This window comes from Microcaecilia unicolor, chromosome 7 (genome assembly GCF_901765095.1).
Source record: "Microcaecilia unicolor chromosome 7, aMicUni1.1, whole genome shotgun sequence".
Taxonomy (NCBI): domain Eukaryota; kingdom Metazoa; phylum Chordata; class Amphibia; order Gymnophiona; family Siphonopidae; genus Microcaecilia; species Microcaecilia unicolor.
The window spans coordinates 4,168,961-4,188,337 of NC_044037.1; the positions used below are offsets into that span (position 1 = coordinate 4,168,961).

Sequence of the window (19,377 nt, forward strand, 5' to 3'; positions counted from 1 at the left end):
CTGATTGTCGCAGTAAGCCTTCCAGAAGTTCTGGAAACAAGGCCCGGATACGCTCGTCGAGAAGGCCATCGGAGAAGGCTGTGGGGCCGGTGGAACAGGCGGTGTCAGAATCCGTGGAGGCTCAGGAGCAGGTACCGGGCTGCCAAGAGACCGACACGTCGACACCTCCTGTACCGAGGGGGAGCGGTCCTCTCAGTGCTGACTCAATGCCCCAGAGCTCCCGGTACCGTGCGTCGAAGGAGAACGATGACGATGCTTCTTAGCCTTCGCTCGACGCCCGTCATCAAGACTCCTCGGTACCGATCTTAATCTTAAAAAAAAAAAGAAAATAAAAGCAAAAATCAGTCGCGAAGAGAAGTCTTCCTAGGCCTGACGGAGCGAAAACACTGCTGCACCTAACCGCGGAGAAAAAAAGAACTAAAGAGGCATGCCCGTGAGACAGAACTTTCCTGAAAGACTGATTTTTATTTTGCTTGCAAAATTTGTTTGCCGATACCTGGGCCGCCGTGGACGACGACCCACATTTGAGAACAAGCAGCCTGCTTGTCCTCGGAGAATGCTGCTACTATTTGGGTTTCTGCCAGGTACTTGTGACCTGGATTGGCCACTGCTGCAAACAGGATACTGGGCTAGATAAAGACTATTGGTCTGACCCAGTATGGCTATTCTTATGTTCTTAATATTTTCATGCCTTTGGGAACATTTCAGGCTTAAAACTCAATATCTCTAAATCTAAGGCTCTCCCTCGACTTGTGCATGGGGAACCACTGGTAGGATTTCTCATTACAAGTGGGACATTGGTTGATCCACTTATAGGTGACTGTTCCTGTGGATATGCATCACTCAGCCACCTTTGAAGAGTTCTTTGGAAAAGCTGCAGAGTTGGGGCAATTTGCTTTTATTACTACCTGGGAAGATCTTTTTTTTTATATAATATGCTCATTGTTCCCTGGTGGCATTCTATTCTATAAACCCAGCCACTTTTTATTCAGAGATACGATATACAGCGATTATATAATACCTTGTGGAGGTTCGTAAAAGGGGGGGGGGGGGAGGGTAGAAAGGCACACCTTTGCGGACACTGATGCTCCTGAGAAAAAAAAGGGGGAAATTGTTAAGACATTTAGTTATATAATCTAGCTTCAGGGTTGCAACAAGTTTGGTGCTGAATCCTTTACGTGTATGAAGCATAACTTTTTTATCCGATATCTGGTCAGTTTTTGCTTCATGAGATGGGTTGGAAACCTCAAGGATGACCAAGGCTGGTTGCTGGCACAAGATCTCCTTGTGAATCAATACAGTATGGGATCATTAGACTACTTCACTTTTGCGCTGTTGTGACACTGTGTCAAGTATTTCAGGACCCTGTCTTACTGCTGAGAGCGCGCAGGCCTTAGCGCAATGTTTTCAAACAGATAGTGAGGATGAGAAGTTCTTCTTAGCTATCATATTTGCTGGATCTCCATCCTGATATGGGTATCGAGGGTCTGGCCTGGAGAGTTTGAGGTCTGTCTTACTAACATACCTTCTTTCAGTTCAACCCTGAGGGAACTTGAGCATAAAATCCTGTTGAGAGTGTATACTGCAACCTGGTGGGCCTTTAGGCTCATCTTAACACAGATGGTTCTTGTAAAGTACGAGTCCTAAAACTACTTTGGCCCACACATTCAGGATTTCTGGCAAAAGTTCACAGTCTTGATGCAGGGGTTGCTGGGTTGTATGCTTCTGCTACAACCTATGAGTTCTCTCTTTCCGGGGGACGGGGGTGGGGGCAGATACTTAGCTTGCTATCTGAGTGCTTGGGGAAGCTCCTTAAAAAAAGCATTATTGATGGCAAAAATAAGTAACGCTACTGAATTGCAATATTGAATTAACACAAAGTCTAATATAGTGGTAAACGTGGTTAGCTTAGCAGAGTGGAGGAGTGGCCTAGTGGTTAGGGTGGTGGACTTTGGTCCTGGGGAACTGAGTTCGATTCCCACTTCAGGCACAGGCAGCTCCTTGTGACTCTAGGCAAGTCACTTAACCCTCCATTGCCCCATTTAAGCTACATTGAGCCTGCCATGAGTGGGAAAGCGCGGGGTACAAATGTAACAAAAAAAAAAAGGTTTGGACGGCTTCCTAAAGGAAAAGTCCATAGACCGTTATTAAATGGACTTGGGGAAAATCTACTATTTCTGGGATAAGCAGTATAAAATGTTTTGTACATTTTTGGGATCTTGCTGGGTGTTTGTGACCTGGATTGGCCACTGTTGGAAACAAGATGCTGGGCTCGATGGAACTTTGGTCTTTCCCAGTACGGCAATACTTATGTGGCATAGACTATTGTTCACCTCCTTTTAATGGAACGAAGGGGTGCATAATCTAGCGATACTCAGAGGTGGAGAGTTTTCCAGGCCATTTGTGAACATTACTGGTACTCCCTGTCTCACAAGGATAACAGTTTAATGTTGAACAGTTGAACTGTTCTATACTTTCACTGTCTGTACCTTGCATTCATTTTGTCATGGTCTGGTCATTCCTTCTTGACCAATTACCTATTGCAATCCTGGATCATGGATAGGAACCTGGATGAAAAATGTGCTAAATCTTCAGAATACAAATTAAACAACTATGCTGGCTGCTTTTAATGGCAGGAGATCACACCTGGGGAACTCGAGAATTCTGTATATTATTTCAGATTTATGATTCTTTTTAGCACATAAAATATTTACATACAGGAAATAACTCCATATTTCCTATAAAGATGAAACTGTTGCTATTCTATATACGGAAGTGATGCCAATGTCTAGGTAATAGACAGTAGAAGTTGAACATATCAAATGATAGACTTTAAAAAAATGTCTGGGGGGGGGGGGGGGGGTCATGTGATGCGCTGCATATGAAAAGGACATCTGGGTCTTGCACTCAGAGCTCCTCTTTTCCATAATCCCTAGCCATCTAGTTTAAATTTCCTTGATTTCCATTTGTTGCCGGTGGATCCATCTCTGTGCAGTCTATGGACAAAAATCTATGCTGTAAGAATGATTGGTTCTAGCAGTGAAGAAGCAGAGAAAAGACAAGGAGAAACTAAGGCTCTCTGAAGCTAAGATGGCAGAGCTGAAGATCGCACAGGTGTAATTATGAAGCTTTGATTCAAATCCTTACCTTGGGAGTAGTGGCAGCTTTCATTTTGAAAAGCTTTCAACTCAGTTACATGAAATGATCCAGTCAGTAACAGAATCTGGAGGCCAAATGCAGGAGGTTAAGTAGCACATCTTGGGTGTGGAGGTGGCCCTATAGTAGGCCCAAGCTCAGCTTATGACTTTAATTAAAAATACGGAGGCTAGCAAGGACAAAGTAAATGACCTGGAACAGGTCCCACAGAAACAGCTTGACGCTTATCGGTCTGCCTGAGATGTTGGCTGATTGGGTTCTCCTCACCAGTACCAGTGGAGAACATATAAACAAATGTGCATAGCAGTATGGGAAGTGCTTCCACATGGAGTGTGTAGTGTATTGCTAAATCAGTAGGGGGATGAGTGGAGTATAACATAATAAATCCATATTTTATGTAAGATCTGGTTAATCAATTAGATGATACAAGGTGTCCTGGATAGTTGGGTATGAAGGGGGGGGGGGGGGGGGGGGGAGGAGGTGTTGAGACTAGTGACCTCACTGGAGAAGAAAACAACCCAAGACTTCTGATGGTGGAACATGGGTGGGGGTGTAGAATAAGAATTTATTTTTGACATTTTAGAGGCTCATTTTCAAAGCACATACACTTAAACTTACATAAGGTTACTATGTAATTTTGTGAAGTCTAGTGCTTTTGAAAACAAGCAGCTAAATATTCACCAGGAATGTTGCGATAATGTACTTTCAAGTGATGATTATTTGTACATTGGGAGTTTTGTTGGACCATGTGGAAGAAGTTGAGTTAATAAAAATGTATATACAACTTTCAGTTAAATACTAAGTAGTAGACTTCTTAAATCACATCAGAGTGAGCAGCACTAAGTGAATATACCACTGCATACTGCATTAAGTCCCCCAGCAAATAAGGTCTTCTAATGTGAATGAGTTTCTATTAAATCTTACCATTCTTGACTTGAATTGCAGAGCCCTGGCCCTGGAGATGAACCACAGCTGGCTGAAAATAAAAATATAAACAAAATTAAAGACATCCAAACTACACTGCCTACCTTTTATGGGTGTACTTCATAGAAAGCTGCAGATTTAGCAATGTAAATGGGTGCTGTCACCTGAAGAAACTAATATTGAACATCTCCAGAGCTCTGGAAAGCCCAGAAGGATTTCTAGGCATGTGCAGAACAGCGAAGATACTTACCTGTATCAGGCATTCTCCGAGGACAGCAGGCTTCATATTTTCACAAGTGGGTGATGCTGCCGATCTGCGTTGCCCAGTCCAGCATTTTGTCAAAGCTAAAAAGAGAGCTTTGTGGAGAGCGCGCCGTGCTTCACTGCGCATGCGCCTTCCCGCCCGTTGCGTGAACGCGGTCTCCTCAGTATAATACTAAAAGAAGAAAAGTAAAAATAACCAAGGAGACAACTCCAAGGGGAGGTGGGAGGGATTGTAATATGAAGCCTGCTGTCCTTGGAGAATATCTGCTACAGGTTAAGTATCTTTGCTTTCTCCGAGGACAAACAGGCTTCTATCTTCTCACAAGTGAGGCATCCCTAGCATCCAGGCTCACCGAAAACAACAAACATTGGTCAACTGGGCCTCACACTGGTGAGGACATAACACAGATTACCATGAAACTATATACAATCTGAATGAGAGTGCAGCCTGGAACAGAATAAAATGGGCCTAGGAGGGTGGAGTTGGATTCTAGATCACAAACAGATTCTGAATCACTGTCGTCAGACTGTCGCATCGGGTATCCTGCTCAAGGCAGAAGTGTGATGTGAATGTATGGATTGAAGACCACATCGCAGACTTGCAAATTTCTTCAATAGAGGCTGACCTCAAGTAGGCTACCGACGCAGCCATGGCTCTGACATTTATTTGTTACATTTATACCCCACATTTTCCCACCTATTTGCAGGCTCAATGTGGCTTACATAGTACCGTAAAGGCGTTCGCCAAGTCTGGTTGAGAAACAAATACAAGGTTATGTTGTGGTTGAATTAGGAAGATGTGTATCAGGCATCATGAGGGTCGAAGGGAGTGGAAATTGTATATTGTCCAGTACGATCATTGGTATTGCTGTGTTGCCTGGTGTGGGGGTTTACATTGGATCGGTGGGGTAAGCCTTTTTGAAGAGGTTGGTTTTTAGTGATTTCCTGAAGTTTAGGTGGTCATGGATTGTTTTCACAGTTTTTGGGAGTGCATTCCATAGTTGTGCGCTTATGTAGGAGAGGTTAGATGCATAAGTTGTTTTGTATTTGAGTCCTTTGCAATTTGGGTAATGTAGGTTTAGATATGTTCTTGATCCAGTTTTGCTTCTGGTTGGTAGGTCTATAAGGGTCTATCATGAATCCTGGGACTACGCTGTAGATAATTTTGTGGATCAGGGTGCAGATTTTGAAGATGATCCATTCTTTTGATTGGGAGCCAGTGCAGCTTTTCTCGGAGGGGTTTAGCACTTTTGAATCGTGTTTTGCTGAATATCAGCCTAGCTGCTGTGTTTTGGGCGGTTTGGATTTTTTTTTTTGTGAGTTCTTCTTTACAAAACGCATAGATATCGTTGCAATAGTCTGCATGGCTTAGGACCATTGATTGTATCAGGTTTCGAAAGATTTCCCTTGGGAAGAAAGGTTTTGCGCGTTAAAGTTTCCACATTGAGTAGAACATTTTATTACGGAGTTTACTTGGCTCTCAAGAGTAAGGTTGCGGTCGATTGTGACGTCAAGTATTTTTAGGCTGTCTGAGGTGGGGACGGTGTGTCCTGGAGTGTTTATGGTTGTGGGTTTGTACTTGTTATGTTGAGAGGATGAGGCCGTTTCAGTATTCAGTTTCAGTTGGAATGAGTTTGCCCAAGAGTCCATGATGTTCAGTCCTTCATTGATTTCATTAGTTATTTCTATCAAATCGTGTCTGAAGGGGATATAGAGTGTGACATCATCTGCATAAATGAATGGGTTGAGGCCTTGATTGGATAAAGACTTTGCCTATGGGATCATCATTACGAGCAGTGACATGGCCATCCAGAGTCAGCCCGGCTTGGGCATAAGTGAATGATATTCAATCTGCCAGCCAATTGGACATTGTGCGTTTTCCAATGGCGACTCCCCTCCTGTTGGGATCAAAAGAAACAAAAAGTGGACCTTGTGATTGATCTGAGTCGCAAAAAGATCCACCGAGGGGGTGCCCATCGACCAGGGTATTGTTTGCACCTGCCAGATAAGTAGTTTGAAGGAATATGCCATATTGGCGAGCCAATGCCACATCTAGACAGCCACCTGACACACAGGACATAATCCGGTGTCCCCCCTGCTTGTTGGTGTAATACATTGCAAACTGATGATCTGTCTGGATGAGAACAATTTGGTGAGATAGCTGATCTCTGAAAGCCTTTAGAGAGTTCCAGATTGCCTGAAGCTCCAGGAGGTTGATCTGAAGATTCGTTTCCTGGACAGACCAAGCACCTTTAGTGTGAAGCCCATCTACATGAGCTCCCCATACCAGGAGAGATGCACCCGTCATTAGCACTTTTTGTGGCTGAGGAATTTGGAATGGAAGTCCCAGAGTCAAATTGGATCGAATTGCCCACCACTGAAGAGAGCATACAAGCTCTGGTGACACTTGGATGACATCTTCTAGAATCCCCGTGGCTTCATAGCACTGAGAAACCAGGGCCCATTGAGCTGATCTCATGTGAAGATATGTCATGGGTATGACATACACTGTGGAAGCCATGTGGCCCAACAATTTCAACATGTCAAGCTGTGACCTGCTGAGAGGCACAAACCTTGGACGCCAGCGAGATAAGATTGTCTGCTCTCATCTCCGGGAGGTAGGCTTGAACCCTCTTGTGTGTTGAGCAGGGCTCCTATGAACTCAATTCGCTAGACAGGGTGGAGATGGGACTCGGGGTAGTTTAATACAAACCCTGGTAGCTCTAGCATCAGAATAGTCATCCGCATGGAGTCCCAAGCACCGTCCTCAGAGGTGCTCTTCATCAACCAATCGTTGAGATGTGGGAACACATGGCCTCCCACTCTGCGTAGTGATGCTGCAACTACCACTAGACACTTGGTGAAGACCCTGGGAACTTACACAAGGCCAAAAGGTGACATGCGATACTGAAAGTGATGTGTTCCCTGCCAAAATCAAAGATACTTCCGGTGGGCTGGAAGTATCAGGATGCGAGTATATGCATCCTTTAAGTCCATAGAGCATGTAGTCAATCATTTTTCTAAATCATTGGGAGAAGGGTGCCCAAGGAAACCATCCTGAACTTTTCTCAGTCTAGAAATTTGTTCAGGGTCCTTAGGTCTAGGATGGGACCCTCCGCCCTGTGTTCTGCACAAGGAAGTACCTGGAATAGAATCCCTACCCTTTCCCCCCTGGTGGAACAAGTTTGATTGCATGGGTCTTTAGAAGGGTGGAGTGCTCCTCTGCAAGTACCTGCCTGTGCTGAGAGCTGAATGATTGAGCTCTTGGAGGTTTGAGATGCCAACTGAGGGAGTATCAGAGAGGGACTATTTGAAGAACCCACCAGTCGGAAGTTATAAGAGGCCACCTTTTGTGAAAAACATTTTAGCGTTCCCCCCCGACTGGCATGTCATCCAGGATGGACACTTTTCCTGCGGCTGTGCTCTGCTGGAACCAGTCAAAAGCTTGTCCCTTGCTTTGCCAGAGGAGCAGCAGGGGGCTTAGACGCATGCTGTTGATGTGAATGAGTGCGATGGCTGAGCCAGAGTAGGCTGGCAAGCTGAAGGATTGTACCTTCACCTAGAATAGTAGTAGAACTGCCCCTAGGCTTGCCAAAAATCCTCCTAGCTAAGGCAGTGGATGCAGAAGGCGCCCGGCAGGAGAGAGAAGAGATTGTATCAGTATGCTTCTTGATTTTATCAGCGACCTCCTAAACTTTCTCTCCAAAAAAGTTCTCTCCCCCAGCAAGGGGCATCCGTCAATCGTGTTCCACGCCAGAAATACACAGCCATGAGAATCTGCGCTTTGCTATACTTTGAGCAGAAATCCTAGATGTCACATCAAAAGTTTTGTAAGTGCCCCTGGCCAAAAACGTTCGACATGCCTTCCGCTGCTTAACAACTGACGAAAAGACTTGGTATGCTCCAAAGGGAGTGTAACCCCCAAGTCTGACAGATGTTGCACAGAGTTTCACAAGTAGACGCTCATGAAGAGCTGGTAAGACTGTATACAGGAGATGAGCATTGAAGCCAGGTACATCTTCCTCCCAAAAGAATCCAGGGTTCTGGCTTCTCTGCCTGGGGGCGCCGAGGAATAGTCCCTAGTACTCCTGGCTCTTTTGAGAGCGGATTCCACAGCCATGGAATTGGGAGGCAACTGAGGCCTATCAAAATCAGATGTACAGTGGTTCTTCTTGGGGATAACAGGGATCGACAGCGGGGATGCCCAGTTCCTGATGAAGACTTCCTTGAGTACCTCGTGGAGAGGTGCAGTCATAGTCCTGGACCTCAAGCATCTTGGCTCTGGGCTCCTCCTCCACTTCCAAAGGAAATAGAAATCCTCAGCCATTTCCTTAACAAAAAATAGAAATGAAATACTATCCGGGGGAGACCGTCTCCTTTCAGGTGGCGGGGAAGGTTCAGAGGGAATCCCATAAGAATCATCTGAGGAAAAGTATCTGGGATCCTCCTCTGAATCCCATGAGCGCTCCTCCTCAGTGCTGCACAGTATCTCCCTTTGGGGCTACTGAGACTGAACCTGCCTGGGTGCCGAGGAATCAGGTCCTCGAGAGTGGAATTGAGAAGTCGACTCCTGCGTAGCTTCCTCCACCGACGTCGAGGGGGTGCCAGCTTGGGCGGCAGCCGACATCCAGGCTGCAAGCAGCGCCGGAGTCTGCATCACAGGCTGAGGACCAGGCTGGGCCACAATGGGAGGTAAGGTAGGCAAGGTAGGTGCAAGCACTCCCGATACTGATGCACACCGCTGCATAAGGCCATCAAGCAGCTCAGGGAGCAAGGCCTGGATGTGATCATCAAGGGCCGACACTGGGAAAAGCTGGTCGCAGAACCGCTGGGGGTCAACACGGGAGAAGGATCTTGGCTGGAGACAGGCGCATTGGCACCTCCTGTATAGAGGGGGAGTGATCCCCCCATCGCCAATGCGTCTCATGTGCTGAATCCTTCCACACCTTGGTGTTCCCGACACCATGCGTTGAGGGTGACCGATGATGATGATGATTCTTAGCCATCTGAAGTGTGTCACCAAGGCTTCTCTGTCCCGATGAGGATGTCTAATTCTCACATCGTCTTGGGATCAGGTCTGACGATGGACGGTCCCGGGGGCCCGCACAGCAGGAGGCCGAGACAGGTGAAGACCCATTCAATGATTCACTGCTACCAGTGTCTAAGGGTCTAGAAGCAGGCATGCTTACCTACACTCCCAATAACGGTGCGATGCTTGACGTTGAGAACTGGACTTGGCTCCAAAAATCCTCTCTCAATGAGCTTCTCTAGGGAAACCAGAGTTCTTTTCTTTATGTGAAGACAGAGAACACAGTTAGTAGGGCTATGGTTGGGCCCACGACAATGCAGATACCAAGACTGGGTGTCTTTTTATGAGATAGTCCGATTGCACCGGGTACAGCACTTGAAGCCACTGGGAATCTTCGTGGACATGGGTGGAAAAACTTCATCGGCTAAATCAAACAACTCAATGGTGACTGAAAAAGGGGCAAAGCACAGAGAAAAACAAAGGGAGAGACCTGACTGAAGTCAGGGCCTAAAACTGGCCCGATGACGGAAAAAAATAATAAAACTTAAAACTGGGCAAAATTATTAAAAGAAGGGTAAAAAGGGTCCAATAAAATAGCCAAAGAGAAGACGCAGAAAAATAGTTGGAAGGAACAAAATAGCTCTCAAAAAACTGGGCGGCGAGTGAGCAGAGGACAAACCCCCCCCCCCCCCCCCCCAAAAAAAAAACCCCAGCACCTTCTCCTCACACGGAAAAAAAAGAGAACGGAGACCACACTCATGCATGCATGGTGGAGTGCGGATCGCATTCCACAAAGCTCTCTTTTTAGCTTTGGCAAAATGCAGGACTGGGTCACTCAGAGATCAAACAAGGGTAAACTGACCAAACCAAATGTTTCAGTGGGAGTCAATAGCCAAACTGTAATAGCATGTGAATGTGTTAATTGAACTCCAGGCTGCAGCCCTGCACATTTCAAGAACCAGTTTCTAGCTCGCCACCAATGCTGCAAGACAAATGGTTTAACACACTGAGCCTTGATGTGCCCTTTGACTTTCTGTCTTTCCTGGACATCATAAAGGATTGCAGTTTGTTAGCCAATTAGACACTGTCCAGGAATGACTATAACAGAAGTTACGGTTTTGTTGGAGTCAAAGGAAACTAAGTTGAGTGCATCTTTTACGGCCTTTGGTTCACTCAAGGGTAGAAAGTAACAGCTCTTTTGCTATCTGAACCATGCAGAGCTTCTTCATCTTTATGAACATGTGGCCTGAGAAACAACACTTGCAAGATGACTAAGTTGGAAGTTCATTACTGCCTTAGGCAAGACCAAGGGATGAATGCACAGCAAAACCTTATTATGATGAAATTTAGTATACGGTACATAAGTACTGCTATATTTCTTCAGCTTTCAACACTGTTGATCACACTATGCTATCATGCTTACAAGAGCCAGGTATCAATGGCTGGCTGCTGGTAGCCTGGTTCAGATCCTCTCAGACAATATTAATTTACACAGTTCAATGGAACATCATTCTTGGACTAGGGTCTTGACTATGGATGTCGTCACCAAATGGGATAATTTTGCACATTCCCAGATCCCTTCCTCAGCTCTTAAACAGATGACAAGTTACTCAGCTTCACGCTGGTCTATTATAGAACTTCCAACACTGATTTCAGTGGGCAGGGTCAGGCAATACAAATCCCACACTATTTTGGGATGTAAGTACAAAACCACAAATGGCCAAAATGTCTCCAGGGTGGAACTGGGTGACCTGGCAACTCTGACCTCATCAGGGTTCGTGGGTGTTTTAGTAGGAGTAGGAGCAGGAGCGATCCCCAGTCATTCCTGGCTCACTGCTGTGCCAGGTTCAAAATAGATCTTGACTTGTTGACCCCTAGCAGTAATCTCACAGCAAAATGCATTTATTGGCAATCTGACCCCTAGTGGTAATACTGCGAAATTAGGTAAAATGGTATCTTGAGACCTATTTAATCTAATAACACACTTATATTCCACCCCAATAAGACTGTGCAACGGAATACAAAAAAGAAAAAAAAAAAAAGATATACAAAAAAATAAAAAAAAATTATCAAAAATAAAGTTAACCTACATATTTTTGAAATGAAAAGGTCTTAAGCGAGCCATAAAATAAAGAATAAAAGTTCAGAGATTTTAATTCAATAGGTAAGGAATTCCAAAAAACAATGGCTTGAAAATTCAAAGAACTTTAAAGATTTTTAGAACGTATCCCTTTAACTAAAGGAAAAGAGTAAAGAGTCCATATGTCTAAGGGGTCCTTTTACTAAGCTTACTAATGTGTGCTTGCTGCAGGAAAAAATGCCTTACCTCGGAGTGTGCTCAGACTTAATTTTGGGACTGGCATGTGCTACCCACACACTAAAAATAAAATTTATTTTTTTAGTGCTGGGGGTGTATCTGGGGTAGACGGTGGGTGGCTGTTCTCTGCGCTCATCAGTTAGTGCAGTTACATTGATGCATGCTAACCGATTAGCGAGTGGTTAGTGCATGAGCCCTTACTGCCTACAAAATAGGTGATGGTAGGGACTCACTCATTAATGGCCAACGCTAATGGGAAAATTAATGCATGGCCATTAATATAGAAAATAGAAAAAAAAAATCAGCCACTGCAGTCTGATCAGCAGTGGAGTGACACTATGAATTTCTTCATAACAAAAAAATCAGTTGTGCTGCCATATTCTGTAAAGTCTCAAGTTCGGATGTCAATCTGATTGATAAGCCACAGTACGAAGAATTGCAGTAACTGAGATGTGAAATAAGAAAAGCCTGTACCAGTAATCAAAAGTGTTCTTCAAAAAAACAATGAATGAATATTAAGAAGTTTCTGTAATTTAAAGATCTTACTAACAATTAAATTAGCCTGTGGTTCAAAGAAAAGAGAGGAATCAAGGATAAATCTAGTACCTTAGAAAATATTTCAACCTATAATCAAAGACCACTTGGACATTGGATTGTATTAAATTATTGGAAGAATTTAACCACAATAATTTAGTCTTATTAGTGTTTAAGCTTACAATCATGATTCTTACTCCAGTTGTCAACGCTATTGATGTAATTAAGCAATACAACTGAATTAGACAAATTATCACTGAGACAAGCAGCAGCATGTTGTCACTCTAGAGTAAGAGTAAAACCGAATGTTGGAATCTCAAAAATCATTCCCAAATGAGGGAAATCATCCCCAAATGAGGACATACAGATGCTGAAAAGTACAGGAGAAAGTGGGGAACCTTGTGCTACCCCACATTCTGGTTTCCAACTAGTCATTTATTTTCGTTTTATAATGATTGCAAAAAAAATTCCTTAATCCAATTCAATATTTTATCAGTAATGCCTAAATAGCTTAGCTTAAATAATATCGCATACACTACTGTATCAAATACATTGGTGAACCCTGCACTGCAATGAGCAGCAATGACTGGGTTCTCCTGCTTCCATCAGAGCACTGCGGACCCCAGTAAGCGCCAGAACTGGGATTTCTTTTTTGGGTTTTTTTGGGTGGGGGGAGGAGCAATTGGCTGCTTCTTCCATTGGTGATTAGGTGGTATACTAGCATATATGCGCCTATGTATGCATACAGACACATGCTAGTATTCTAAACCTTTATATGTAATCTGGATGTGTAAATGTTAGCACTTAATTTGAATTTAATACAGATAGGAAAGGCATTAAATATTTTCTAACTAAAGAAAAATAACAGTGGGCCCTCAGCACACATTGCTAAATTTCCAGTATTTTAGCATGCACTTTTAAGGGCCCTTTTACTAAAACTCCATGCAGGCTAGCAGACATTAGTTTTCAGTAAGTTCCAAGTGGCCCATAGATGTAAAATAGGATTGCAGCATTTAGTGCATGCTCCATTAATGTGAGCTAAGCTTTAGTAAAAGGGCGGCAAAAAATAATTTTTATTCAGTTTATGAACTTGTATGGTAACATGTATGCTAGAGACATTTTTAATTTTAATCAAAAAAATCATGTCTGAATATGTAGAACATAACTATATACTTGCCAAAAACCCTCACCTACAAGAACCTGTGAAGAAAAAAAAATAAGTACATTTTATGCAGAGTGAAAGGAAAAATTAGGACTTACCTGATAATTTTCTTTCCTTTAGTCACAGCAGATGAATCCAGGAACTGGTGGGTTGTATCCACCTACCAGCAGGTGGAGATAGAGAACACTGAAAGAAGGCAGTGACCCTGGACGTCCAAGCCCCTTCCATCTTCAGTATACGAATATTACAAAGCATAACGAAGAAGAAACACAACACGAACTTCCCTCACAGTGAACAACCACTCCCTGAACCGGAGTAAGAAACATGCGTGAAGGAGGGACCATATCAACCTCCTGCTACATAAGTGTAATTATAGAGTCATTGTGCTTGTCTCCAAAATTTCTGCATGAATGAAAACATCTGTATAAAACAAAGGCAGACAGGGAGGGATCCTGGATTCACCTGCTGTGACTAAAGGAAAGAAAATGATCAGATAAGTCCTAATTTATCCTTATCATCAACAGCAGATGAATCCAGGAACTAGTAGGATGTATAAAAGCACTCTCTAAAGTGGGTGGGAACATGCGGCTCCCCGGGAGAGAACCTGCGCCACAAACCGCACATCCTTTTGTGCTGCAACATCCAGCCAATAATGCCGAAGGATAGCTGAGAAGCCCAAGTAGCCGCTCGACAGATCTCCTGAAGTGAGGAGACACCTGTTTCAGCCCATGAAGAAGCCATCGCCCGCATGGAATGCACCTTAAACACCTCTGGCGGAGACCTACCCGACATCAGGTAAGCAGAAAAAATGACTTCCTTAAGCCAGCGAGCTATGGTGGCTTTAGAGGCAGGACAACCGTGCCTCGGTCCTGCCAACAAAATGAAAAGATGATCAGAACACCGGAAATCATTCAACATCTGCAAATACTGTAACAGAGCCCTGCAGACATCTAAAAGACGCAACTGTCCAAATGAATCCGGAAAGTCCTCCTTACGAAAGGACGACAGAAAAATTGGCTGAGTGATATGAAAGGCCGAAACAACCATAGGCAGGAAGAAAGGCACAGTATGGACTGTAACGCCGGATTCTGAGAACTGCAGAAACGGATCCAGACAGGAAAGAGCCTGAAGCTGCGACACTCTCCGCGCTGAAGCCATGGCCGCCAAAAAAAGCGCTTTGAGAGTCAAATCCTTCTCTGAAGCACGCTTGAGTGGCTCAAAAGGAGGTTTCTGGAGTGCTTTCAGAACTCCCAGGTTCCAAGACATGCACGGAGACCGCAAAGAAGGGCGAAGATGTAAGCCCCCCCCCCCTTGCGCGCGCAAAAACCAGATTAGCAGCCAGGGACAACCCGGCCACTCTCCCTCGGAAACAAGCCAATGCTGCCACCTGAACCCGAAGGGAATTGTAAGTCAGCCCCTTCTGTAATCCTTCCCGTAAAAATCCAACAACTGTGAGACCGAAGCCAGCAGTGAAGAAGACCCCGCGGCGCACCACAACTCAAAGGTGTGCCATACTCGAGCGCAGGTCATGGAAGTGGAGCGCTTGCGAGCCTGCAGCAGAGTAGCAATAACATTGTTAAAATAGCTCTTTTTCTTCAACTTTGCCCTCTCAATAGCCAGGCCATAAGACCAAAGTGGGAGGGATCTTCCATAGCCACTGGACCCTAATGTAGCAGGTCCGGCAAGAGGGGCAAGCGAAACGGAGCTGCCACCAACAACAGCCTGAGATCCGCGTACCATGGACGACGCGGCCAATCTGGAGCGACCAGAGTCACCAACCCGTGGTGCAGACAAATCATAGAAGAACTCACACATAAAGGAGATCCGAAGGCCATGGTTGAGACAGGGCATCCATCCCTGCAGATCTGGGATCCCTCCTTCTGCTGAAAAAGTGATTGACCTTGGCATCTGAACCTGACGCCATGAGATCTAAGTATGGATTCCCCCCACTTGGAACAAATCTGAAGGCAGGCTTCCGCTGCCAGCTCCCATTTTGCCGGGTCGAGACGATGCCTGCTGAGGAAATCGGCCTGAACGTTGCTTTGCCCGGCAATATGGGTTGCTGATAACAGCACCAGATGGCGCTCGGACCAGTCGAGAAAGTTCGCCGCCTCCGCAGCCAGAGCTCTGCTCTGAGTGCCTCCCTGATGGTTGATGTAGGCAACAGCCGTCGTGTTGTCGGTAAGAACCCGGACTGGCTGACATTCTAGCGTCCTGCGGAAGGCAAGGCTTGGAAAATTGCTCTCAGTTCCGAGCAATTGATGGATCACCCCACTTCTGTTCTTGTCCACTGACCCTGAGCATAGTGGTTGAGGCAATGAGCCACCTAATCTGTGATCACCAGCCACCAATGAGGGTGTGCTAACAGCATACCCCGGCGCAAATTGTCATTGGAGAGTCACCAAACCATTCTGTGTTTTGCCACAGGGATCCAAGGCAGCCTGCGTTAGTACACCAGAGAGATCAAGGTCCAGTGACTCAGTAGGGAAAGTTGTAGAGGCTGCATATGCACTCTTGCCTAGAGAACCACTTCCAGGGTGGCAGTCATCAGTCCTAGCAGCTGAACATAATCCCAAGCCCAAGACACATGCAAGAGTTGTCAAATCCAACTCTGGACCTTGAGTTGCCTGCTGTCCGGAAGAAAGACCGAACACAACGTGTTGAAACAAAGCCCCCAAATACTTGAGAGAATGTGAGGGGGTCAAATGACTTTTGGTGAAGTTGACCACTCACCCCAGAGACTGAAGCAGACCTATAATCCATGCCTTCGCTAGTCAGCTCTCTCTCTCTGAGTTTGCCTGGATGAGCCAATCATCGAGATAGGGATGAACCCTCTCTTCTGAGGAAAGCAGCCACCACCACCTTGGAAAATGTGCAAGGTGCCATGGCCAGACCAAACGGCAAGGCGTAAAATTGAAAATGCTGGCCTAAAACTGCGGCGTAGAAACTGCTGATGAGGCCAAATCGGGATATGCAAATACACCTCTATGAGGTCAAGCAACGTAAGGCACTCCCACGGCTGAACTGCTGCAATGACTGAACGTAAGGTTTCCATGCGGAAATGCTGAACTCTCAAGGTCTCGCTGACCCTGTACAAGCCAAGTACCAGTCTGAAAGTTCTGCCTTTCCGGGGCACTACAAAATAAATTGAGTAGCGAACGGGAAAATGTTCATCATGAGGAACGGGAACCACTGCTCAGAGATCCAGCAGAGACTGTAACGTGTCTCTGATAGCTGCCCGATTGACGGCAGTGACGCAGCGGGATTCCAAAAAGGCATCTCCAACCGGAGTTGAAAACTCTAACCGGTATCCGTCTCTGATCTACTCTAGAACCCATTGATCTGAAGTAACCTTGGCCCACTCTTCGAGGAAAAGGGACAAATGCCCCCCTATACAGGGAACTGAAGAGTGGACCGGCGCTCCATTATTGGGAAGGACGTCCCTGGACTCCTTGTCACTGACCGGGCCCTGCTGAACGCTTTTCTGAATGAAAGGAAGCCCTCTGTTGAAAACGGGAAAGCTGCGATGAGCCCGAGGCCTGCCCAGGATGGTATTGCCGGACCTCTCGAAACCGAGGTCTCGAGGAGGAGGTGCTCTTGGATGAAGACTTCAGCTTATCCTCAGGAAGACGCTGAGATTTAGAATCCCCGAGGTCTTTAACAATCTTCTCCAAATCCTATCCAAATAAAAGTTTCCCCCGAAAGGGCAACCTCGCCAGAAGCTGCTTCGAGGCCATATCAGCTGCTCAATGACGAAACCAAAGGAGCCATCTAGCTGTCACTGTCAAAGACATTTGTTTGGCAGACGCCCTGACCAAATCATACAGGGCATCAGCCAAGAAGGCCAATGCTGATTCCATCTGTGGCGCGACATCAGAGAGAGACACAGAACCCTCCGGAGGCTGCTCGACCATTTGCTGAAGCCAAGACAGACACGCTTGAGCTGCATAAGAACTGCAAATAGCAGCCTGCAGTGCCAGAGCTGAAACCTCAAAGGAACATTTCAAAGAGGACTCCCAACGCCTGCATATCCTTTAGAGCAATCCATCCCTCCAAAAGGAGAGTAGTCTTTTTAGTAACCGCTGTTACAAGCGAGTCTACCTTAGGAAGCCCAAATAGACCCAGATGATTCTCACCAACTGGGTAAAGGCGAGACACCGCTCTAGCTACTTTCAAAGAGCCATCTGGCTCTGACCACTGAGCTGTGATAAGCTCTTGGATGGAGTCGTGGACTGGGACTGCCCGCGCTGGCTTTCTAGTACTGGCCATCTTAGGATTAAAGGAAGAGTCCATAGCCACCTCAAGATCGTCAATACTGAAAGCCTACAAAGCATCAGAAATGAGTGATGGGAGCTCGTCGTGGTGGAAAATACGGACCGCCTTAGGGTCATCATGTTCGTGTGGCAAAATATCTCCTTCTTCCAGGTCTTCCATCCGAGAGGGTCTACCAGATTCCTCTGACTCCCCAAAAACAGAATGGGAAGGGGAATGAGGAGGAAGGGAGGGTGCTTCAGACACATAGACCCACCTGCGTTTAGGATCAGGTGCGTCTGCAGGTGAAGAAGGTAGCAAGTACCCAGAAGAAACAGGGGCCTCTGGAATTGAGGGAACACCAGCCTGCATTGACATATCAGAAGACTCAGGCACAGTTCTGTTCAGAAGAAAAGCCAGATGCATCATAAGTGTATAAGTATTGCCATACTGGGAAAGACCAAAGGTCCATTAATACCAGCATCCTGTTTCCAACAGTGGCCAATCCAGGTCACAAATACCTGGCAAGATCCCAAAAAAGTACAAAACATTTTATACTGCTTTTCCCAGAAATAGTGGATTTTCCCAAAGTCCATTAATAATGGTCTATGGACTTTTCTGTTAGGAAGCCGTCCAAACCTTTTTTTAAACTCCGCCAAGCTAACCGCCTTTACCACATTCTCTGGCAACAATTCCAGAGTTTAATTACATGTTGAGTGAAGAAAAACTTTCTCCGATTCGTTTTAAATTTACTACATTGTAGCTTCATTGCATGCCCTCTAGTCCTAGTATTTTTGGAAAGCATAAACAGACGCTTCACATTTACCCATGCCACTCCACTCATTATTAATATAATGTATAAATGTATATAATGTATAAAGTCGTTCCATCCCCTTTATCATTTTCGTCGCCCTTCTCTGTACCTTTTCTAATTCCACTATATCTTTTTTGAGATGCGCTGACCAGAACTGAACACAATATTCGAGGTGCGGTCGCACCATGGAGTGATACAAAGGCTTTATAACATCCTCATTTTTGTTTTCCAATCCTTTCCTAATAATACCTAACATTATTCTTGCTTTCTTAGATGCAGCAGCACACTGAGCAGAAGGTTTCAACATATCATCAACAATGACACCTCCTCTTTCCCACATGCATCACTTTGCACTTGCTCACATTAAACATCATCTACCATTTAGATACCCAGTCTCCCAAGTTCCTCTTGTAATTTTTCACAATCCTCCCTCGATTTAACGACTTTGAATAACTTTGTGTGATCAGCAAATTTAATTACCTCACTAGTTACTCCCATCTCTAGGTCATTTATAAATATATTAAAAAGCAGCGGTCCCAGCACAGAGCCCTGGGGAACCCCACTAACTACCCTTTCTCCATTGAGAATACCGACCATTTAACCCTACTCTCTCTTTTCTATCTTTTAACCAGTTTTTAATCCACAATAGAACACTCTCCAATTTCCTCTGGAGTCTTTCATGAGGGACTTTGTCAAATGCCTTCTGAAAATCCAGATACACAATATATACCGGCTCCCCTTTAGCCACGTTTGTTCACCCCTTCAAAGAAATGTAGTAGATTGGTGAGGTAAGATTCCCCTTCACTAAATCCATGTTGACTGTCTCATTAATCCATGCGTTTGAATATGCTCTGTAATTTTGTTCTTAATGATAGTCTCTACCATTTTGCCTGGCACCAACATCAGATTCACCGGTCTATAATTCC

At 45.2% G+C, this 19,377-nt stretch overlaps 1 protein-coding gene across 1 annotated transcript in view; it reads right to left on the reverse strand.

The window, feature by feature from the left end:
- EDA (ectodysplasin A) overlaps window positions 1-19,377 on the reverse strand; it is a 318,832-nt gene that overhangs the window by 106,244 nt on the left and 193,211 nt on the right. Inside the window, exon 6 of the mRNA XM_030210396.1 lies at window positions 4,081-4,132. Within this exon, the coding sequence (XP_030066256.1) occupies window positions 4,081-4,132 (52 nt within the window). The remainder of the gene's footprint in view (window positions 1-4,080; window positions 4,133-19,377) is intronic.